Source organism: Homarus americanus, unplaced genomic scaffold (assembly GCF_018991925.1).
Source record: "Homarus americanus isolate GMGI-L3 unplaced genomic scaffold, GMGI_Hamer_2.0 scaffold36970, whole genome shotgun sequence".
Classification (NCBI taxonomy): domain Eukaryota; kingdom Metazoa; phylum Arthropoda; class Malacostraca; order Decapoda; family Nephropidae; genus Homarus; species Homarus americanus.
In genome coordinates, this window is record NW_024740094.1 from 633,705 (window position 1) to 658,297 (window position 24,593).

The window sequence follows — 24,593 nt, forward strand, 5'->3', positions numbered from 1 at the left end:
CAACCCAGCCAGCAACAAGAGCCGTACCTGTGCAATGACCTCCCAAAGCGGCCCTTTGAGTCCGTGTCCGCCGACTTCTTTAATGTGGCCGGAAAGTCTTTCCTGGTGGTCGCCGACAGGCTCTCTGGATGGCCCGTGGTAGTTCCCTGTGGTCGGGACACCACCTCTTCCAGGGTCATCCGGATGTTTTGTTGCTTCTTCCGGGAAGTCGGAGTGCCTCTCCGCCTCCGAACCGACGGTGGGCCCCCGTTCAATAGCCACGAGTTCAAGAGCTTCGCCGAACGCTGGGGCGTCCACCACATCGTCACCTCCCCTCATTACCCGCAGGCGAATGGCCACGCCGAGGCAGCGGTAAAGTCCGTAAAATACCTCATCCTCAAGACAGCACCGACGGGGAACCTGGACTGCGAGGAGTTCGACAGGGGCCTACTGGAACTCCGTAACACCCCTACCCCTGCCGGACGCTCTCCTGCCCAGGTGTTGTATGGCCGCCCCCTTCGTACTTGTGTGCCTGCCCACCCCCAGTCCTTCTTAGATGAATGGCAGATCAAGGCGGACGAGTGTGACCGCCGTGAGGCTGCCCGGATGGCCCAAGTGACAAGCCACTATGACGCCCAAGCCCGCCCCCTTCCCAGGTTGGCCGTCGGCCAGCAAGTACGAATCCAGGACCCGACGTCACACCGCTGGGACAAGGTCGGGGTCGTCATGGGCCGTGGCGAGTCTCGTTCGTACCAAGTCCGCCTCCCCAGTGGTCGTGTGTGGTGGCGAAACAGACGCCATCTCCGCCCAGTGCCATCCTCTAGTGACGAACCCTCCTCCCCGTCCCCTGTGTCCCCTTGCCCAGACCAGGAACGAAGGTCGTCAGTTGATCCTCCCATTGTCCCTCGCCGCTCCCCCCGACTCATGGAAAAAGAGTCCGTAGCCGCTCGAGATTGCACTACGAGCGTAAAGGGGGAGGGAGGTGTATAGATATGTACATACCAAGATATGTGAACACGCCTGACACCAGGACTCTTGTTACCATTCATTGTACCATTTATTCACATGTCTGTATTACTACATATTATTATAGCATGTCTGATGTCCATGCTTATGTCTAATGCCTATGTTCATTTACTATGTCCCGATGTACTATGTCTGTACCGCGCTAGTCGAGTAATTAGAAGACCTCATTTATTGTCCTAGGAATGTCTAGCAACTCTCTTTGCCTAGCTAGCTAATTTCCCTCAGATCGGCCTCGGCCTACCTACGGTCCGGGGTCCCTAGTAACCGCTCCTGTATCGGTTGGCTATCACGCCCAATCTTGTACACTTGTTGAATATATCTACTGCTCGTGCCCTGGAGTTTCAAGAACCTTGTCTAGGATTACATCCACCACACCACAGTTGGGACGAATTTGAGGTTTGATTAGACGAGGAACCATCGTGGCCAAAATGTCTTAGACTTAAACCGTCCTATCAGTAAACACTGTCTCGGTTTGATTGTGTGGGGTAACACGCACACTTGACGTATCCAGGGCAAGCATACAGTACTACAGTAGCTTACATTTCCAATTATAGGACAGAAACCCAGCTATCTCTCTCCTTAGACGTACTACGTAGCTACTATACATGGTGATCATTAAGTCCCCGTGCACCTGAAATAATTACCAATATATCTACTTACCTTGAATTATACAGTAAAGGTAGGTATAACAAGGAACAACTATAGTCTTTCATTATTGCAAGTGTATAAAGATATTGTGGTCACCCTGAAGTGAAATATTGACACAGTAAACCTACCGTAAATAAACGCTATTGTTTTCTTTCATCAAACTGAATACTAATTTCTCTAGAATTATTTCCTTAAAGAATGACTAAAACTCCTCTCTTGCAATAGCAGAAAAGTGAAGGATATTAATATAAATAGCTCCAAGTAAATAGCTAAAACCTATGAAATTATAACACTATGGGTACCGGAGAAATACCCTAGTATGCATACAGTACGAATTTGTTCCCCTACTTTATCTACAAGCAAACAGAAACGAAATGGCGGACACTAGATAACAGAAATTACAAAATACAAATCATGAAAATCAGGAAAAAGTCTGACTGATTTCACATTCGAAAGGTACGTACATATAAGGGTCATGGGAAACTAATAAATAAATAAATACACATACAGTACTTTATTTAGGTAATCTATTATCATCTGGGGAGGGGAGAAACACGCGGAGAAAAAATTTGTAACAGCGGGTTGAGTTTATAGACAACACGGACCAAGGCAGGCAGGCACTCAGTCAGTCAGTCGATTACCCTTCAGCTATAACGGTTCAGGAGTAAAAACCCGCCAGTGCTGCGTCGAGTGTTTATATATGGCAACTAAGAGATAACGGGATCAAGTCGTTTATGAAGCATGACAATCATCAAATCTAACTTACCCATACCATTAGGTTATAATTATAGGATTGGTTACTTAGGTTCGTAAAAAAAATGGTTAGATTAGGTTTGCTTTATTTAGGTTAGGTTAGAAGAAACAGATCAGGTTAGTTTAGATTTGGTTAATTTGGTTAGAAAAAGGTTAACTTTTTCCGGTTAGGTTAGAAGAAAAAGATTAGGTTAGATTAACGGACTCTAGCTTGACCATAGCCTTGACGACCAATCATAACGAAAAGACCGAAATCTCCCTGGCGAGTAGCTTGACTGAATGGTCTGGTACTTTCCCTTATCGCCCTCCGTCCCAACACATTCCACGAGGCCGACCCACAACACCCTGACCCACCGTCCACGCCCGCTACAACAGGCAAGCCACAACCCCACCACCAAGGCCGACCTCAACACCACAGGGAGGTCCGGAGCTAATGTGGATTGTTGCTTTGCTACCTTAAGATTTAATCAACACCACCCAAACACGCCCTCTCCCACGCCACGCCACACCTTTAACACCAAGGCCAGACGTCCTACTCCGACCACCTACGCCATTTACACGTACTCTGTGACACTACGCCATCTGGTAAGCTACGCCTGTACTAAACCACGTCATCGTAGAAAGATGATTCAGAAATATGACCAAGTACAATAAGTCACACGTGTAGACAGTACTAGAGCTGGTGCCTTAACGTGGAGATGAACAGAAACGCATTTATTAATTACATAGTTTTATAAAAGTTTACCGTATAGTGACTTAAATTAGACGGTAATAGACATCTTAACCTACTTAACCTAGTCATACACAATAGTGGTATCAACCCCGTGTACACTATACCACGCAATGTCTTGACTTCAACCACACCAACACCACACACTTGACCACACCCACACGCCACGACTCTTGCCTCCTCCTAGTACTGAAGATTACTGAGGATTACAATATAAAATAAATAAATAAATAAATAAATAAATAAATATTACACGACCAACTATTCTCCTTTCATTTCAGTGGTCTATTTCTGAAAGCTTATATGGATGATCGCAGGGCAATTTTTTCCGCTACATTTGTACACGAGTTTCAAAGTCATATCTCATAAAATACAAAAGATATTGCAAAGCGGTGTACAATAACACATTTATTTGAACTCTATATATGTCACAGAAGTATTTTGTGACCCCATGACCATAGATCACAAGTCAGGGTCAGTTATTTGATATTTAATAGATGTTTAGTTTTCGGGCTGTTTCTGTACGCTCTTCTCTTGGTGTTTTCGACTGGGGATAATATGAAAGGTAAGATTCGGGCAGGAGATAATTAATGACTGAATATACAAATAAAAACGAATAAAACAGTTCATGCTTTTTTCCTTTGAAGTTAAAGCTTATCGTGTACAATCTACTGAAATAAAACACTAATTCTTCTTTAAACCTCAGGCTGGTAAAGGATATTGACGTTATGTTATTACTGCGCTTCAATAACACAGGTCTTTAAACGAGTAACAAGATCCACCAAAAATATAAAAAAACATGAAATATATAACTCTGTATGTGGTAAAATATATCAGGTACAGCCGTGAGATTATCCTTAGCTATAATACTGTAGATGACGTCGTGTATTGTGGGGTATGAAATTGTTTGGTTCACACTCAGGATGGGATGGAGAAAGGAAACTCACAATGTGCTCTCTATATACATGTTGTATTGGATGTACAATGCAGCTTGGTGCTGGGAAGGCAGCATGGTTACAAGCGTGATGTAGAGAGAGCTAGTTGGTGAGGACGCTCAGAGAAGGACAGCTTGTGGGTCGCCATGCTCGCCAGCGGGAGAGAGTACCGCCAGGCAGGCGGAGGAGGAGCGAAGGCCGCCAGGCAGCGGCGGAGGAGGTGTTGCTGGCTGGTTGGTGTATGTAGAAGGAGAGGCAGATCACCACGAGGTCAGGTCTTAAATAGCGGGGGTAGGCGTGGCATAGCAGTTGACCCCCGCTCCGTGGTGTATGGCGGCGCTGGTTGACCTAGACCACGAGGCATACACTGGGGAATTGGTGGGGTCGGCTAGGCAGCGACAAACAGCGTTTGTAGGGGAGAATTCCACTACAGTATCGCCATTCAGGACCGGGGTAATGTACAGAGGTAAGTCCACCACGCTGACGGAGGTTCCAAAATCAATTGCTCGGCTACACCACTGAATAAAAGATGTGTATTTACCGAAACACCTTGAAGGAATAGCTTCAAGTACAGTACCTACCATATAGTTTTAAACCAGTCACCTAACTTTATACCAGTCGACTAACTTTATACCAACCACGTAACTTTATACCAGTCATGTAACTTTATACCAGCCACGTAACTTTATACCAGTCACCTAACTTTATACCAGTCACCTAACTTTATACCAGCCACGTAACTTTATACCAGTCACGTACTGTAACTTTATACCAGTCACGTAACTTTATACCAGTCACGTACTGTCTTTATACCAGTCACGTAACTTTATACCAATTACATAACTTTATACCAGTCACGTAGCTTTATACCAGCCACGTAACTTTATACCAATTACATAACTTTATACCAGTCACGTAACTTTATACCAGTCACGTAACTTTATACCAGTCACGTAGCTTTATACCAGCCACGTAACTTTATACCAATTACATAACTTTATACCAGTCACGTAACTTTGTACCAGTCACGTAACTTTATGCCAACCACGTAACTTTATACTAGCCACGTAACTTTATACCAGCCACGTAACTTTATACCAGTCACGTAACTTTATACCAACCACGTAACTTTATACCAACCACGTAACTTTATACCAGCCACGTAACTTTATACGCTATGTGGGACGGAATGTAAAATGAAATAATAAAAATCAATAAAAATCAATATCGTGCATCAGGGGTTTATTATCATTAACTATCTGTCCATAATGATGATAAAAAATAAACCAGATTGAACTGCTCTATAAACAACTGATAAGGGAGTAAGGATTTTTTTTTAGGAATAAAATTAATAGTGAATTATAGTCTGTGTGAAATCTTACTACACCATCGGACAAACAAGTCAAATATAGTTATGGGCTCGGACGATAAGTTATGAGCTCGGACGATTAAGTTATGAGCTCGAACGATAAGTTATGAGCTCGGACGATAAGTTATGCTCGGACGATCGACGACGTTATGAGCTCGGACGAGCTCGGACGTTGGACGATAAGTTATGTGCTCGGACGATAAGTTATGACGCTCGGACGATAAGAGACGAGCCCGACGATGAGTTATGAGCTCGGACGATAATGAGCTCGGACGATAAGTTATGAGCTCGGACGATAAGTTATGACGACGACGACGATAAGTTATTATGAGCTCCGGACGATAAGTTATGTGCTCGGACGATAAGTTATGAGCTCGGACGATAAGTTATGCTCGGACGATGAGCTCGGACGATAAGTTATGTTATGAGAGCTCGGACGATAAGTTATGAGCTCGGACGATCGCTCGGACGATAAGTTATGAGCTCGGACGATAAGTTAGCTCGGACGATAAGTTATGCTCGGACGATAAGTTATGGACGAGGAGCTCCGGACGATAAGTTATGCTCGGACGATAAGCGGACGATGCTCGACGATAAGTTAGACGCCTCGGACGAAGTTAACGATAAGTTATGTGCTCGGACGACTCGGACGATAAGTTATGCGCTCGGACGATAAGTTATGAGCTCGGACGATAAGTTACGAGCTCGGACGATAAGTTATGACCTCGGACGATAAGTTATGAGCTCGGACGACAAGTTATGAGCTCAGACGAAAAGTTATGAGCTCGGTCGAAAAGTTATGAGCTCGATCAAAATGTTATGACCTTGGACGAAAATTTAGCTCGGACGAAAAGTTATAAGCTCGAAAGAAGTTAGTTACCAGCCTGGGTGAGGTTAGTAGCCACAGTTTTGCGCCTTGGGAGGATTATACTGTTCAGCGTTTGGAAAAAAAAATACCATGTCACAAAATCTCGTTGGTCAAAACTCCATACAACACTCTCCTATCAATTTAAAAATCCCCCAAAGAAAATCCAGTAAACACAATACAATAAAATAAAGAAACAAAATATAACAAGACCACAAAAACAAATCACTGGATAAACTCCCCAACGCATAATCTCTCGTCGGACAAAAATCCTACCATATAAAATCCTGCCCGATTAAAAATTTTAATAAATAAATAAATAAATCGGACATCTTAATACCAAGTGATTACCTCTGGACCTCTGATCCACTGGTCACACGACATGTTTCACCGAATATATTCCAAGTCCAGAAACACCAGCTCCCCCGTCAGACAGATGTGAATTCTACCGGAAGCAATTGAACCAACCCATCGTCTAGCATCTAACACTGTCATGTGGTAGTGTCATATGGTCTGTGTCACTGTCATCTGGTAAAATTCACATTACGCTACATGGGTTATATTTTGCCAGCTGGTGGACGGTATACGGTAATTTTGAAGCTCCTACAGACAGTTTTCCTGATTGTTTAAGATTTATTGTATACTTATATCACTGATTGTAATGGAGTCACTAGTGAAAAAATTACAAAATCTTAAATTTATGCATTTAAATTTAACTAATGTACACAATATATTGACTAACAGACAGTAATAATGATACTACAAAGTCTGTACATATTTAATATAATCCAAGACAATTGTGATTACTTTATTTTCAACTGTTTTGGATCACATAATTGTGTACATCTTGTAACAATACTGTAGCATTATTATTCTTAAGTAATAAAGCGGATTAACGGAGCCTATTTACATAATTGTGACATATTCATGTGATAATGAAGCTATTTCATTACTTGCTTGTAAAGGTTAAAGTACCCGATCTGGTGTGTTTTGCTGTATGGCAGAGTTGTCACATGTTAAATGCCCGACGGCAGATGTAAATGCTGGTGTCGTAAGCTGGTAGAGTTTTGCTTAATTAAGAAGTATTTAATCAAATTTTCTTCTCCCAAGGTTTTGTCCAGGATGGGAAAATGTCTGGCAGGAATTTCACCAGTGGAATTTCTCCATACACAATCTAATCGTTACGGTCTAACTAATTTTGCACAAAATGGCAGCCACACATTTTACGTTAGACGGTAACGGAACATTTTGCGCGGGAAAGTAGCTTTACCTGACATGTATAATCACATAAGTAAACAATAAGTCATCATGGTGGTAGGGGGACCTATCATTTCGCATGAACCTCGCCCGAGGATAAAGTACAATACTCACCAATAGCTGGATATGAGAGTAGCGTAAGTGAGAGTGCGTGTGGCCCGCCCTGACCATATGTCTCAAAGCCTGGCACATTAACTTTCTCTCACCTTAGAAATGAGAACGTACTGTACCGAACTGGAGAAGATAAGGCCAAAATAAAAACGAAATTTCGCATCAACTTTATATCCAACCACCCAACTTAATTTACCTTAAGATTAACCAACCTACCTTATCTTACCCTTCCGGTGAAATAAACTGTCAGGGTCGAATCTATTGTAACTACGATGTGTTTACCTTAACATAAATTAAAAGCGTGAATTTGTAACTAGGAATCATGATAAAGCTATGATGAGGAATTAGTAAAGGTAAGAAATCCTAAGTTAGTTTTTCATAGGTGCGATAACAGCGGCGGACAGAGGAAAATATCGTGTACACTTGAAATAATCCTGAGAATAATTAATAACACCCAAGGCCTCCCAATTCTGAATATTTTTTTTTTCCGAATTACCTGAAGATTAAGAATCCTAAAGGTACGTGGAAAGGTTAGGTAACTTAGGTTATGGTAGTTAATCTTCATGTGAAATAAGCAACGTGCTTAATCTTCGGGTTATCCACTTTTCATTTTAATGGAGATAATTTATTAGCCCTTTGTGTGAGGTGATCACTGCGCTGAATAAACTCGTCTGGCGAAGAAACTGACCTTGAATATCATTATCAATAATTGCACATGCATTATACCTCACTAGTTTATTCAAGGTAAAGAACAAAAATTAATGTCCAAATATAACACTAGATTTACAATGAGACATTACCTCATGAAGATTCGTTCACTTAACACCAGGTAGTAGACATTAACGTATAGAATATTCCTATAGATTTTGTACCTCAATTTTGTGTTCTTATGGTGTTAATTTAACGTATTTAGTTAAGGTAATATAAGTGTGGTTTTAATGTTATACTCGTACGATATGTGTGTTTTAACTTACATCAACCAGTTACGCGAGTTAATACACCTTCAGTGACGAGGAATACTCATAGCACGAGTCTTTCGAGTGTGGGCCTTGAAACGGTGGTCAATTACTGCTAGGTTTTGTGAGGTGTTGGGGGCCAGCGGTGTTTAGATTAGCAAATGAGGGAAATAATAGCGCAGCTGAAATTTCAAGAACGAGAAGGAAGGACATCACTGGTAGTTTCCGGTAATTGCCCACCCATTATTGATTGGGTCGTGCGGGAGAAGAGTCCGGAACGATATCCAACAATTTTCGGTCATTTTTTTTATTTTATACCGCCTGAAATTATTTCTAATCTACCTTAACTTATTTAGTTTCTTCTATATTTAAATTCTATGCATAAACTTACATTAGTCTCGCTGTGCTTAGGTAGATTTTTTGTTGTGAAACAGCCTGAAAAGACATAAGGATAGAAAGCCCGAGTGTGGTGAAGCGGCGTGACTCCCACCTGGCCACGCGAGCTTCCCTATAGGGTAACTTTCCTCCACCACGGCCGTTTGTTGCAGAACTGACTATATAAACCAGGGACTCATAGCCGCTACACATCACTTCTTCGTCCTCTCTCCATCAATACGCATCTACTATAATGGTTTTCCTGAAGGTAGGACCAACTTACTAGCATTTGCTTGAGTGAAATGATTTTATCCCTTTCTAACCTATCTTAACAATTATTACCAATCGTTCATTAACTTGAAAAGACGAATATACATACACATAAACTTGACTTTCAATACTGGAAATTCAATATATATCTCGAAAATGTTTACGAGTGTATACCAGTTGTCGACACCACCATCCATTATACACAAGCTGGTGGGGACAGTTGCAACGGCATATAAATATTCAGTATATGCGAGTTTAGCTTCAGTTTAATCGATCACAACTGTGGGTGATGACGTAACGTTTCGGCAACCAGGGGTGTTAAAATCAGCCAGTCCCCAAAAATCAATACAGGGTCCGTGAAGTGTGGTGGTGGTTGAAACAGTGAAATTATTGAGGATATGGCTACCGATTCTGGTCCGGCTGTTAAATTTCTACTTCATGTCAGAGTTGAGTTTTCAGTCTTTATGATAGCACGGATCAACTAGCTTTAACTATATACTAGCACTAATTAATCTTAATCCCATATGCTGTACAGTACTAGCAATCTTTAAATCGAAAATTTACTAATTTTTTAATTACTGTAATTCTACCCCGTAACTAATGTTTACTAAATAATATGTTCACTCTAGTACCGTTTTGGAAATAAAGTTATTTACTGTAGCTTTAGTCAGCCAGTTAAATGTGTTCTTACATCTAGTGTGAGAAATTTCATCGTTCAACCCTTTGTAAACCCGTCTCTTGGCTGGATTATTTTGAATTTTGTCTGACATTTCGGTCAACTGCGCCTGCGTAGACTAAATGGGTCTCCGGCGCGTGCGACTTAAGAAGACCGTTTATTTTGTTCCCAGGGTTAGCACACCCGCTAGCGGAAATGGCCCACCATTACATCTGGATTGGTAGAGCGAGCGTAGCAATCTGCACTATAGATAAAACGAAGTGAACACGCTCCTACAGTGTTGGTTGTGAACAACTAAGCAGAATTAGTTCATTTAGGAGTTGGACCATTATTTATGGCCTCAACACCTCATACCTTCGTTGGTTGAAATCGTATAACTCCGCCTGCAGCTATAAACGTCACTTGTTACTGACCGACTGACTTGTTCACTGACACTGGCACATACAATATATATTTATGCTACACTAATGAAGAATATTTGATTTTTTTTTGTTACGATACGTTGTCGTTACCACACACCTTAAACTGAAATACAATAACAAGAACTTCTTAAACTGAAAGAAAATCTATCAACTTCAAATATTTAAACTCACAGCTCTACTGTATATATGGTTGCCAATAACAACATAACTCCCTCACTGGCAAGGAATAATTTATACTTACACTCGCCTGGTATAACACTACAGGGTGACTTGACGTTTCTGTGCACTAAACTATTCATAGTATCTCCATAAGTTTATTATAGAATTATATAGTTATCCTCGGCCAAGAAATACATAATCGAGACCAGATGTTATTATGTAAAGTATTATTATGTTTTCACAACCAAGATCTTTAAGCGGCGCGTAATCAAACCTAGTAGCTACGCGCGTCACTAACAGTTAAAAATTTATGTGTCAGATCAGGGGTTCACCGTTGACAAGTTATTGTTTTATTGGACGTACTGTGTGTGTGTGTGTGTGTGTGTGTGTGTGTGTGTGTGTGTGTGTGTGTGTGTGTGTGTGTACGTGTGTGTGATACGCTCGTGTGACATCTAGACCCCAAAATTAGTTTTAGTCCAACTTTGAGTCCCAGAAACAGTTTTCCGTTTAATTCTCTGCATTCTTTTATTGCATTATGACATGTCTTAAACCGTCTCTGCTTTCTAATTTATTATACTTATACAGTATCAGTATTCACCACCTAACTGTAGTTGACTTTATCTGCTCTCCCTCAAAGTTTCTTCCTCTATTTCCATTTTCTCTACATCAAATTATCTGACTGTCACTCCACTAGGTTATTGCTGCGTTGGCGTGTGTGGGCGTGGTGTGGGGGCGCGCTGACCAACTCCTAGCACCTGGCTACGCTTACCCAGCACCACCCTCCCCGCACTACCATCACCCTGCCCCAGCCTACCCCACCCATGAGGTAAGTAGCCAACCCATCCTCCTCCTATACATCCATCTACTTTTTTTTCGTCTCAACTTATGTCCTTCTATTCCCTTTCCCTCTATTTATCCTCTTCATGCACCTGTTATCTCAGCATTCGTTATTCTCCTACGCCTATTTCAGTTTATCATCATTACACTTCTTCCTCTGCGCCTGCACGAGTAACCTGCCTTTCGCGTCCTTCTTCTCTGCCCCCTCCTTCAACACAAGTTCCTCTCTCATTCCCCCTCATCTTCCTCTCCCCCCTGCTGCTCTAGTAGAAGGGAATGACGTACAAGTCCTCACTCTATCCACAACTAATTTTCGTCTATACTTCTTCCCCTTCGTCATCTTTTGCCCCACCTCCTCCACTTCTCTTCTTCCTTTTTCTCCTCCTCTTCTCCGAAACTATTCCTCCCCTCTCATCATTATCTTCCCCAACCTCTTTCTCCTCTCCCAATACCATTCTCATCCTCCTCCTTCCTCCCCCACCCTCTTCCTCCTCCTCCATCTCCTCACCCTCTTTCTTTTTCTCCTTCTCCATCTCTTCCTCCTCTTCCTCATCCTCCTCCTCCTCTTACAGAACAAGGGGATGCCATACGACTTCGCTTATGGAGTGAAGGACGACTACACCGGCAACAACTACGGCCACAACGAGAACTCTGACGGAAACACCGTGACCGGCGAGTACAGCGTCCTGCTGCCCGACGGTCGCACCCAGATCGTCACCTACACCGCTGACCACCACACAGGCTACGTCGCCAAGGTACTCCATCCACCATTACTTTACACACAAGTCATTTCAGATAACTTCACCCACTACAAAACCACTTTAATCAGGTTTTCACTTACAAGTACTTATAATTACAAGATATCAACTACAAAAAGTCACTGTACACTTTAAACAATGTCTGATCGCTGTACCTAACAAATAATGAGGTACGATGCTGACTCTACCTAGTAATCTACCCATAATCCTGTCGTTTAAAATCAGTACATCCACATGAAGACAAAAACATCTGGATATTTATACATATTATGGGTAAAATCACAATAAACTTACGGATGTCTTGGATAAATAGACATTAATGATGGAAATATCAGAACTAAAAAATCTTGTGGCATCAAATATTTAATATGTAGATGGTGTTTTTTTAAAGATATTAAAGAGGCACTACTGAAACTGGTTAACGATTCAAAATAAAAAAAGGCGAATCATATGATCTTGGAGTTAAGATAAGAGTAGTATTTACTTTCCAAATTAAAAATGAATAGTAAAAATAAATTGATAATAGGTAACAGAGAACATAAAACAGATGGAAAAGTTTGTGTATATAATAATTATGAAAGTAAAAAAACAAAAACAGGTCTCGCCAAAACGGTACCTCATATTCGTCAACCTGTTTAATAAACGATATATTAATTCTAGGTTGGAGAAAACACTGCTGAAATGCTACGTATGGTCACTTGGTTAGTAATGTTGTATGGAACATAAGACTGGAATACACATAGCAAATAGGAGATATTAATGGGTATAATAGAAAATACGAGGGTCAGGCAAAGACAGAGACCGGGGTGGTTGAATTCAATTAATAAACGAGTTCCCTTAACACAAAATCTGGGAGGATCGATAATATACAACAGCCCGAAAACATTTGTAGTGAGCCATGGCCGCCAACCCCCAGACCTTATAATAACACCTTGATTGAGGGAACATATCAGTGCATTATGTAAAACTACCGGAATAATAATAAAACAATACACCTATAACTTCGATAATGTTAAGAAATGTATAGGTAAAGGCTTGGTCATATGTTGACAGAAAATGAGTGGTTGTGGCCCACGTAGGGTAGAGCAGGAGTGAGTTTCGTTGCGTCAGATAATGCGTAGAATTTCGTCATAGACCACCAGTACGGCAAGACTCTTGGCCACAACGACCACTAAACTCTGTTGCTGCTCACCCTTGTTACCTAGTACACACAACAGCAGCAAAAACTGAGGAAATAAAATAGATAGGATATTGTTCGTGCATGTATGTGTGTGTATTACGACTTATCACCAACCATGATTTTCAGGTAAGCTTCGAGGGAGAGGCCACCTACCCAGCGCTCGCACCCTACCCTCTCTACGGTGCTCCCTAGGCTAAATGCTCACACGACTGCCACCACGCCCACTGGAAGATGGTCCTGCCCACACCAACACGCCTACACCCAGCGCCACCTTCTCAGAATGCTCAGACCACTCACAAACTCACCAACATCTGCCCAGGACGCACACACTAACACCACTACCACGCCCACCAACTCCAGACTAGACCGCCTACACATTAGCACCACCCATACCGCCACCAAACATTATAAGCGCCCTACTTCAATATTCAGCCGGAAATTTGCTCTCTCCCTTTTAGTTCATACTTCTAAACACATCACAATCTCCCCAATTACTTCCCAAACTCATCTCCGTATTTTTCTACCACCCAACCAACACCTTTCTCCCCAATTTTGCCCTCTTCTAAACTCCCCATATTCATATTCCCACTAACTTTCCCACCACCCCCCTTATCTAACCCCTAATAACCTCCCTAAACGCATATTCCCATTAACTTTCCCCACACTTACCTCCCCACTAATCTCCCAAAACATCCCAACTCACTTTCTCTCCCACCCTCCACACATCAAATTCCCAAGGGCCATCACACATACACTAACAACTAAAGCCATATTACCTTAATATCTTTATTCTCGAGAAAGTTACCAGTTTCACACTCTTGAACTGTTAAACATAGAATAAACATATATATTTACTAGAGAGGAAACCGTTTGTATCAGTCATTGCCTAAAATATTGTATATGCCTGAATATGAATGTTATATAACTACAGTATATTTCTTCAATGTAAATGCAGTACTTTCTCTATCTCTGGATATTAAAAAATAACAGCATGAAATTACACCTTTTTTTTTCTTAAACCCTGTAATTCAGCCTATATACAGTATAATACAGTACTGCAATAGCTATTTTCTTCATTTACAATATTCAGGGATCAGCGATAGGGTTATGGTTATTTTACTAATGTTAATATTTCACTTCTTCCTGCAGTATTAAACTTGTCTTTACAAACTCAATATATGATAGTTTGACTCCTGTTTTGTTATCATAAATTTAGTGTCATCAATTCATTTTAATCCTTGTAAAATGGTCAAATGCTATGCTCATATTTTTTTTTCCATATTTACCGGTACCCGGTACAGTACTAAATTTTATTAGCTACTGTAGTGATCAATGAGTAAAGGAAACACTTTTAACGATTGGGGGAAACTGTTTCTAGTCAAACTTTAAAGCATATTCATATTTCAAACTCTCGGCATCAATGCCTATCATATTTCTTTTCTTATTGTCTCGAGAAAAAATGCCATATTTAATAACATCTACCTTATCTCTTCCACTTTAACTTATCTTCAAATATGAATAATTTTCAGTAATTAAAATCTTAAGTCATCACTTGCACTCATAAACGTTAAGCATTTCTCCAACACATTACGCTTACTTCATTCGTCAACCATCTAATGTAATTGCTGATACAAGCTTAAACTATCCGCACATACTGTACAAGCACAGTATTATAGAAAAATAAATATACATTTTACAGAAATAAATACTTATATATGTGTTGTTGCTTACTTCCCCAAAAGTCGATAGGTTTTAGTTGCAGGGAAAATTTGGCTTCATTTTCAACGATAAATTCCAAAATCTTATCGAAAACCTATTATCATTTCCTTCCTCGTCAACTTTGTTTTCCTCCGTCTCTTCTCTTTTTACTTTCTCCTCAATGTATGCCTTTCTAATCAGATATCTGATTGTTTATTTTTCTATTCTCAAAGCGACCTTTCCCTTAATTAAAGACAACAGCTCCTTGTGTTATGCCATCGTATACATATGTGCCCAGATTTGACCATACGCCTGCCAGCGCGGCGGTGGAGAGCCCGCCAAAGTATATGGCCGTCACTGTTAGCATGATTGATAAAACAGATGCTCATTAAACACAATCGGCATACAAATTCACATTGCTTTATCGTATAGAGTCAGTGAAGGCGGACAAGCAATAGTAGATTGGGTCAATTCTACCAAGGACAGTCCCAAAACGACATTTACAGATCACTTTCACGAGGACGCAAAGCAGACTGATTTTGCCCTTCCTCAATTAAATGACAATATAGTTATGAAATGCAGACCCGAGGAAAAGTTGTGCACTTAATCAGAACAGTAGGTTGTGTATCTATGGTTGAACCCCCTCTTCGTTCCGTGACATGGCGCCATTTTGAGAAGTTAAGGCGAGCCGAGCAAGAAATTCGAAATTCAAAATGTCCGGCTGTACCACTTTCACCCTATACACCTCCATGAGGAGACAATATGCCTCTGATGTTTACTTATAATATTTTTTTTTAATTAAATGATATAAACGAGAGAAATGAAAAGTTCTCATCAAGGTATAAGAGATGACTGGGCTTAGGATAATTATGCACTTAAAAATGGCTAAATATGCATGCAAATATGCAGTAAAAGCTGAGAAAATATGCACTTAAATATGCACTTTAAAACAAGTTAATAAATAATAACTACTAAGTTAATAACTCCTTTTCTGTACATTTTCTCAGTATATTTACTTTCCCAGACAGGATGTTGTAGTGGAATCCTCCCCTACAAACGCTGTTTGTCGCTGCCTAGCCGACCCCACCAATTCCCCAGTGTATGCCTCGTGGTCTAGGTCAACCAGCGCCGCCATACATCACGGAGCGGGGGTCAACTACTAAGCCACGCCAACCCCCCGCTATTTAAGACCTGACCTCGTGGTGATCTGTCTCTCTTTCTACCTACACCAACCAGCCAGCAACACCTCCGCCTGCCTGGCGGTCCTCTCTCCCGCTGGCGAGCATGGCGACCCACAAGCTGTCCTTCTCTGAGCGTCCTCACCAACTAGCTCTCTCTACATCACGCTTGTAACCATGCTGCCTTCCCAGCACCAAGCTGCATTGTACATCCAATACAACATGTATATAGAGAGCACATTGTGAGTTTCCTTTCTCCATCCCATCCTGACTGTGAACCAAACATCTTGAACCCCACAATGTCGTCGAAGTAGGATTTTTTAAAGAAGAATTAAATACAAAAAACAATATACTGACAAAGTAATTTAATAAACAATACTGAAAAAAGTATTTCTTTCAAGAAAATAGAAGAACAAAAGAGTGTCAGGAGCCGAAGAGGGAACTGGTGGAGCCCGTGCATCTACTGTGTACCCTGCCTGGCTGAACACGAACCCATCACGTACAGTTCATGTCCACAGACCAGCCAATCACGGCTCAGCTGACCACAGCCTAATGTTGAGCTATATAAACGTCACTTACGTATGTTCCTTGTGGATATTATGACACTGAAACAAAATCGCGTGTTTTCGATTTTGTATTAGTGCAATAAAATGGACATTTATATTTCAAATATCAGTAATTTCTGCCACAGCGATGCTGTTATGCTCGCGAATTTTTTGACCCTTAAGGTTGAAGAATGTTTTATCATATTTTGGAATTTTCCAAATATATGCCTTATAAAACAAAAAATTATGAATATGCACTTTAGCTCAAAAATGGCTTAAATATGCATTTGCATATGCGCATATGCAAATGCATATTGCATAATTATCCTAAGCCTAGAGATGACTATTGCCAAATACTCAGGAGATTCAAGTATATAGCCATTATCCGTCATCCTGAAATTTATGAAAGAAATGTAGTTAGTCGAGGTAACTGTAAAGTAATTAAACTATATCGACGGAAAGGGACGAAAACCTGACGACTATATCAGCGGTTAGAGAAAACATAACGTGTAGTCTGTATACTCGATGAAAATACGAGTACAGTACTGTATGTCAATTCAATATAACCCATAAAAGCCTCGTGCGTTGATCTATTCAGGTTCCAGACTGTTGAAACACCTAAAGTTAAACAATACAACAATAATAACAAAAATAAAAATAATAATAGTATGAAATTGCATGAAATGTTGAGGGCAAAGTTATTAAAATACACGAACACTTTTATTCGTGTAATTTCACCTGTAATTCAGGATTTTTATTAGAACAGGATGCCAATTTATGGTGAAACCCTATACATGCAAGCACGATGTAATCAAGACTTCTTTATTAATTTATTATTCTAGTGGAAATTCGCACAAGCCCATACATATAGTTTTTCATTTAGTTTGTTGCATGAACCAGTAAATGTGTGGATTTTATAAACCTCGCCCAAAACACAACTACGTATAATCAGTAAAAAAAGTTAAACGAAAAATAATTAATAATGTTTGGCGTTCACCTGAATATCAATGTTTTCTTGGTAAACGATATTTGATACTGTTACAATTACATTGATGAAATAATATCTGAACTGTATACCTGCATTATATATATATATATATATATATATATATATATATATATATATATATATATATATATATATATATATATATATATATATATACAAGCAATAAATAATATGATTATAATAATACCCAAGTGACCTCAGGTACAGTATAAGGAAATAACTTCCGCATTAGCTGCTTTGTCTTTGTCTATTTAGGTTATTAACACCCATTATTTTGTCATGAGACACTGCTAGTGATGAAGGTTGGTGCTACACACCCGTTTGCATCATATCGGCCCCCACCGGTAACGTGAAGGAGCTACTGAACAGTGACCGCAGCCTGTGGCTCATTCAGTACTGCCACTGTTCCACAACTAAACAAGACTATTTACACATCCCCCCTCTCTGACCACTCCGTCAGTACTCCCAGGCTCACCAAACTGGTTCCGTTGCACATAAACAACAGGTATAAATTGATGAACAGTGGTGCCTGATTAATCAATTCGCTAATTAAGAGAAGCGCAGAATAAATAGTGTATGCGTACATTTTAATTTAATTTTAATGAGTATGAAATAAGATTAAGACTATGAACCAGTTTGTAGACCATAAGCGGTAAGTGACAATTTTACATCAAATGACTGGATGGTGGAGATGGTAAGCGAAGAAGCTTTTCAGACGGTTTGACCTTTAGCAAAAATGAATCGTGTTGGTCAGATTTTCAGAGGCTGTGGCGGCAGACTAAATAATTTAGTGTGGTGGACGTGAGAGACGGCAGCTGGGACATAGAGCAGCCTGGGGGAGTGATAGCAGGAGGTAATACGGGTGAATTAAACATAAGCTGAATACGAAAAAAATGGCCTGCCATAATTACTAACATCATCATTAACTCGAATACGCTGGATAGCTTCAAACATAGGTTGGATGGATATATGAACGACAGGGGTTGGGTGTAAACGGGACTGTCCAGTATGAGCCAATAGGCCCGCTACGGTTTCCTCCATTCTTGTTCTAATATTGACATTGAAGTGTCATTATTTCAGTCTAAATTAACAGATTAATTATTCACCTACATAAGAGGATAAATAATTATTTCTACGTCAGCTAGTGGCAGGAAGTTAATGAGCTCTACAAAAAATATTCAAGGTAACATAAACAGATTTCCACCAAGGAGATTATACGGCCTATAACATCACCTTGCCATTCATGTTGATAATACTTCCACGTTTGTTGTAGTACACCTGTTGTCTTAATACAAGAGAGAACCAGTTCACGAGGTAGTAGGCAGCTACCAAACAGGGAGGTACTACCACCTGGGAAGATATAGGAAGCATAATGTGTTGTCTAATGGTAGACCCTGCTGCCATATGGCATCGCAAAACTTGTGACCAAGTCCCAGGTTGCTGATCTGACTTTCTGCCTCATTTGCACACAATTGCAGGGTCACGGTTGTTTCTCTTGCTATTGACAACACAACATACATATATTGTTTTTCACTAATGATCTTTTTTTTTATTTCTTTATGGTTCCATATTATTATTATTATTATTATTATTATTATTATTAATATTATTATTGCAGTGTTTTCAGTATTATTATTGTTATCATTATTATTTTATTTTGTATTTTTTATTATAAATTTTACTTATCTGAATTATTATTATTATTATTATTATTATTATTATTATTATTTTATTATTATTATTATTATTACATTTTCGCCCCTCGGGCCCTGATGTGGGTCAGTGACCTGTGTCCGGGTGGGCTAATAAAAAAAAAAAAAAAAAAAAACCCTTCCGACCTCCTACACAACAAATATACCACTCGTAACATTCTTGTCTTTATTATGGACTTAAAATGAAATCGGTGGAAAAATCGATCAACTGTCACCTGGTATTTAGCGGTCAACCATTTTAGATTCCAGAATTTGAGAGTTCACAGTTGACTGCACTTCCTCTCAGTTTGAAATAATAATAATAATGAATATTAATAATACGTAGAGATGTATATATTACCTAACTGCCATATGGAAACTAAGTCAGTCTATTTCAATACTATTGACTTTATTTTAAGAGTTTGGCTTCACAAAACATGAACAAAATATACGGTACACAACATCCATATTAATGATATTATTTCGGAATTAGCAATTGTGCAAGAAATTTGATTTGCACACTTTTATATTGAAGTTATAATATTCAACTCATTTATAATCCCTAATGGCTATAGGCTTTTCTTGTGTAATCTTGGACAGCACTTGTAGGTGTTCCAGACTATAGTAAGGAACAAAGTCCAGTATTTTAGTAGTAGATGCACACACACACACACATACACACACACACAAGATCCTCACACAGTAGTAAGGTTATTTACTCTCTAAACAAGAAATAAAAAACTCAACTAGCTCCTTTAATCTCCGAAACAGTTAGGTGCTACCTTGGTCACCATATATTAATTAATGGAGTTGTATGCGTTCACACATCACCAGCTACTGCATGGGGAAGAATTCGTTCAAGATTTTTTGAGAATCATGTTATTTACAGACTCGTGATGACCCGCTCACTTAATCGCACCCAATTGCGTCACTAACGTCTTCGACGAAGGTGTGGGAGTGAGTCAACAAAGGTACAGGAATTATATTCAAATCGTCTCACTCGAGGGATGGAAGTAATTCATTAATGATAAACTATACACTAAGTACTTATGAGGTTGCAGCATATGTCGGTATGGGTAATTAGTTTACTATGACACATTCCACTAATCACGTACGGTTGCAGCACTACCTGTCGTCTGAGGTATTGGTGGTGTGGTAGTGTGTGTGTGTCCATTAAGTCAACGAGTTTGTGAAATACTATTGTGATTATTACGTAGGACGTGCGAGGGACTGCCAGCCGCACATCAAGATGTAACGTACAATTAGTCAGATACAGACATTCATTAAATCGACATACTGTGCAAGTTCACACTGTTCCAACATGCATGTAAGCAGCGCAGGTATATAAAATACAGGCTTAGACCAAACACAATGAAGTACGTAAGTATGTAAGTAGTTGTAGTAGCGACGTTGACCACGAGGAAAGGTAGCGGCCACAACCCACCAGAGCCAACGCTGTTCCAAGGCGCCCCACACCCACAGGCCACCGCCACCACACCCTCAAGGACAGGGTCAACATCGAGTGTCGTATATATACATCACTCCCCTGACGACGTACATCAGTTTCTCTTCGCTGACTCAAGAACACACATCAGCCATGGGTCTCCTTAAGGTATGGACTACCAGGTGTACCCGAGCCAAATTCCCCAAAACGTTTGTACGTTCGTTTTTTACCATAACTGAAGGGGTAAGAGGATACCTAACTGGGTCACTTCAGCTGCTGCAAAAAAGTGGACCTTATTGGTGATACGTTAATTTTGTCTCGCTAATTAAAGCTGTGAAAACGCATTTAATGTTCACTTAAAATATGACAAATGTTTCCTTATAAGAGGTTCATATGTTAAATATTACTTTAAATTGACGTATTAAAACTTAACTGGCTTGCTGAAGATGCGGCACAGAATGTTCTCAAAGTTCATACAATGAAATATTCTTATAATTAGAGTTGAGAATGCATCTAACCGGACCACTTGAGTTACAGAACAGGTGGCAACCAGAATGAAGTCGAAGTTACACTGAGACTATCGTAATTGGAAATGTTCTCTTATCCTGGTGGGAGGGGGGAGGTATTGCACAAATCTTTGAGAATCTGGACTAATACCGACTTACGAATGACCAGCCAGTGACTGGTACGCTCTCTCTCTGATCCCGTGCTGTCTCAAGTATGTGGAAACGGGTTCTTGAATTGTCATATTTATTTCCAAATCAGACATACAATAGTTATGTCAGAGTAGCACTGCCAGAATGAAGATATTTAAGCTGTATGATCTCCAAATGACCGAATCGTGTGCAAGTGGCAGAACATCTGCCGATACACACGTGTGTCCGTGTCATTTCACACATGTGTGATAATTGCTTATGGTGATTACAGACACGGAAATTTCCACTTTCTGGTGTCTTCACAAAACTTACCAATGGCAGATAAGCCTTCAGCCACTGGTGACGTTTGATTTACTGATATATTTATATTTAATAGTGCTATCAATTTCGACAAATTAGTCCCTTAAAGGTCCAGTAAGGGCTATCCCAGAGGTCCAGTGTTAGTACCAGGACACTGTAATACCCAGGGAAGACCAGCTATGTCCCGGAGGGTCACACTGGACAACACCCAAATGCGTGAAGTTGTGGAAGTTTGTACAATATCATAACTAATAAGTAGGGTATACAGTACTGTACTGCACATTATTTACTGTATCATCATTAAGACTGCCAGTCTTAATATAAACACAGTACACATGCTGTATATGCAACACTGTTAGTACAGTACTGTACCTGTAGGTATGAGCGAGGACACAAGGGTGTGTAGGTTTATGAGTGAGTGTATATACAGTACAGTATATATATTATATCATCATGAACAAAGTGTTTGTCTCACACTTGTTTTCACTTCTGCAGATGATGGTGACGGCAGTTATTGTGGGCGTGGTTCGTGGCCGCCCAGACGATGCCCCGCACCCAGGCTACTCCTACCCTGTCCCACCCCCTCCAGCCTACGGTCCTCCTGCACCAGCTTATGGACCTCCTGCACCAGCCTATGGCCCTCCTGCACCAGCATATGACCATCCTACACCAGCTTATGGCCCTCCTGCACCAGCATATGCCCATCCTACACCAGCCTACGGTCCTCCTGCACCAGCCTATGGCCCTCCTGCACCAGCATATGCCCATCCTACACCAGCCTATGGCCCTCCCGCACCAGCCTATGGCTCTCCTGCACCAGCCTATGCCCCAGAACCTGCCTATGCCCCTCCTGCACCAGCCTACGGCACTCCTGCACCAGCCTATGCCCCTCCCTCACATGATGTAAGTACTGTATGTTGGATTCAACCTCGCCTATGATACCTGCTGACTTAACATAATAATACTCATGGCCTGCCTAACTATGATGAATAACATAACAAGCTCATCCATTAACATGCACTCCAGCTGTCTCCTCCTCGTATAGAAATTCCAGTGTTATCACCCTTCCTACTCTCTTCCAATACCATTTCTTTCCTCTTATCTTCCTTCAGCAAAAAGAGTTCTCTCTCATAATTTTTAATCGTTGATGGACAAGTGTAATTATACTGTTTTAACCTTGTTACATGCAGTAATAACATTAACATTCATCTCCTCACTCTCTTCCACATTCCCCATCCTCCATCTCCTCCTCTTACAGAACAAGGGGATGCCATACGACTTCGCTTATGGAGTGAAGGACGACTACACCGGCAACAACTACGGCCACAACGAGAACTCTGACGGAAACACCGTGACCGGCGAGTACAGCGTCCTGCTGCCCGACAGTCGCACCCAGATCGTCACCTACACCGCTGACCACTACAAGGGCTACATCGCTGAGGTTTGTTTCTCATGATAAAAGTTAGTTCCCATTATAGTCAAATTATCCCATATAACACAAGAAGTTTTCAATCTGCTATTGGAATAATTATCATTACAAAGTGCAGTATTGTAAATGAAATGTTCTTTGTGCTATATATTCTCAATGTAGAGGATAGCACCTATCTATAATGCATAAAACATAATATTATTTGACAAAGACATGACAGCCGAGTAATAAGCACAAACACCCGAGCTCTGGAAGTAGCCACTGGTCATATTTGCAACCTTAGTCTTCCCACAAATCATCCCCTCATTGTTCTTTTATTGTTTTGTAGACTCTGCCAGGCGTGTTTTCTGTAATAAAAAAATAAATAAATTGTTTCTTAGGTCCGGTATGAAGGTGAGGCCAGATATGATGAACCACAGCACTATGCCCCCAAGTACCCTGTACCTTCCTACAAGCCTGCTCCTGTCTATGGCTCACCATCTGCCTAAACCTTCCCTCCTTTTGTACAGATCCCGCCCTGTGACCCTAACCTAACATGTGTAAGTTATTCTATAATATTTTATCATACACCAAAAGATGTATTTTTCTATATTGCAATAAATAAGTCAAGAAGCTCAATGTATTCAGTATTTTATCCTTAACAGCAACTAAGGATGGTCCCTCACGTGTATGCAAACAATCACATTTTGAAAATCGATATCATAGTCTTTACTACAGTGACCCCTCATTTAACGAACGCCTCGGTTAACGAACTGCCTTCCATAAGGATCTTCAATTCGGTTAACGCATTTCTTACGAACCGACCTCAACATGTTTTCGCTTGCACTGACCGGGCAACCAGCTTTAGTAACAGTCCGCCAATACATTAATCGGTTCTAGGGCTTAAATTCCTTACTATTTTAGTAAATATCAAGAAGTTTATACTATTCAATAATTTTAAAAGTTTAATATTCAATTTTTTAGTCATTTTAACAATTATTGAACATAATTGAAGGTAAAGTGACTACGTAGTTTAATGCGCGGCATCCAGCCTCTTAACACAGCAAACAGGCATTTGTCTCTCTCTGTTTTCACTGGAGGTAACATCTTGCTTGAGACTCTCTTCAACTAAACGCTTTCTTTCTGTGTTTCCAAGCAAATTATTGGTCATTTTGAAATATATTTTACATATTGACAATATATAATGCAGTGCAGTGTTGATTTAAAGAAAATAATCTTGAAATACACCAAGAGAACTAAAATTTTATGGGTGAAATGGTGCCATGGGGTGACTTCTCTTCCACCCCAATGCCTTCCCTTCTTCCTTCTCCTCCATCCCCATTCTAATTCCCATCGTC

The 24,593-nt window shown here is 40.4% G+C and overlaps 2 protein-coding genes across 2 annotated transcripts; both read left to right on the forward strand.

Annotated features, from left to right (window-relative positions):
- Positions 1-9,184: 9,184 nt before the first annotated feature.
- Positions 9,185-13,778, forward strand: LOC121875098 (cuticle protein 19-like). The gene is made up of 4 exons (XM_042379443.1): positions 9,185-9,272; positions 11,226-11,357; positions 11,941-12,123; positions 13,433-13,778. Exons 1-4 carry the CDS (start codon positions 9,258-9,260, stop codon positions 13,496-13,498), a joined length of 396 nt encoding a protein of 131 aa, XP_042235377.1. The 5' UTR covers positions 9,185-9,257; the 3' UTR covers positions 13,499-13,778.
- A 7,223-nt stretch (positions 13,779-21,001) lies between these two features.
- On the forward strand, positions 21,002-23,876 carry LOC121875097 (extensin-like). The gene is made up of 4 exons (XM_042379442.1): positions 21,002-21,039; positions 22,323-22,730; positions 23,086-23,268; positions 23,637-23,876. The coding sequence occupies exons 1-4, from the start codon at positions 21,025-21,027 to the stop codon at positions 23,742-23,744; spliced, it is 714 nt and encodes a 237-aa protein (XP_042235376.1). The 5' UTR covers positions 21,002-21,024; the 3' UTR covers positions 23,745-23,876.
- The last annotated feature ends 717 nt before the right edge of the window (positions 23,877-24,593 follow it).

Excerpts from the sequence above, each read along its gene's own strand:
- LOC121875098 (XM_042379443.1), top strand. Across the intron at positions 11,358-11,940 it reads CAGCCTACCCCACCCATGAG|AACAAGGGGATGCCATACGA; the intron begins GTAAGTAGCCAA and ends CTCCTCTTACAG. Across the intron at positions 12,124-13,432 it reads ACACAGGCTACGTCGCCAAG|GTAAGCTTCGAGGGAGAGGC; the intron begins GTACTCCATCCA and ends CATGATTTTCAG.
- LOC121875097 (XM_042379442.1), top strand. Across the intron at positions 22,731-23,085 it reads ATGCCCCTCCCTCACATGAT|AACAAGGGGATGCCATACGA; the intron begins GTAAGTACTGTA and ends CTCCTCTTACAG. Across the intron at positions 23,269-23,636 it reads ACAAGGGCTACATCGCTGAG|GTCCGGTATGAAGGTGAGGC; the intron begins GTTTGTTTCTCA and ends ATTGTTTCTTAG.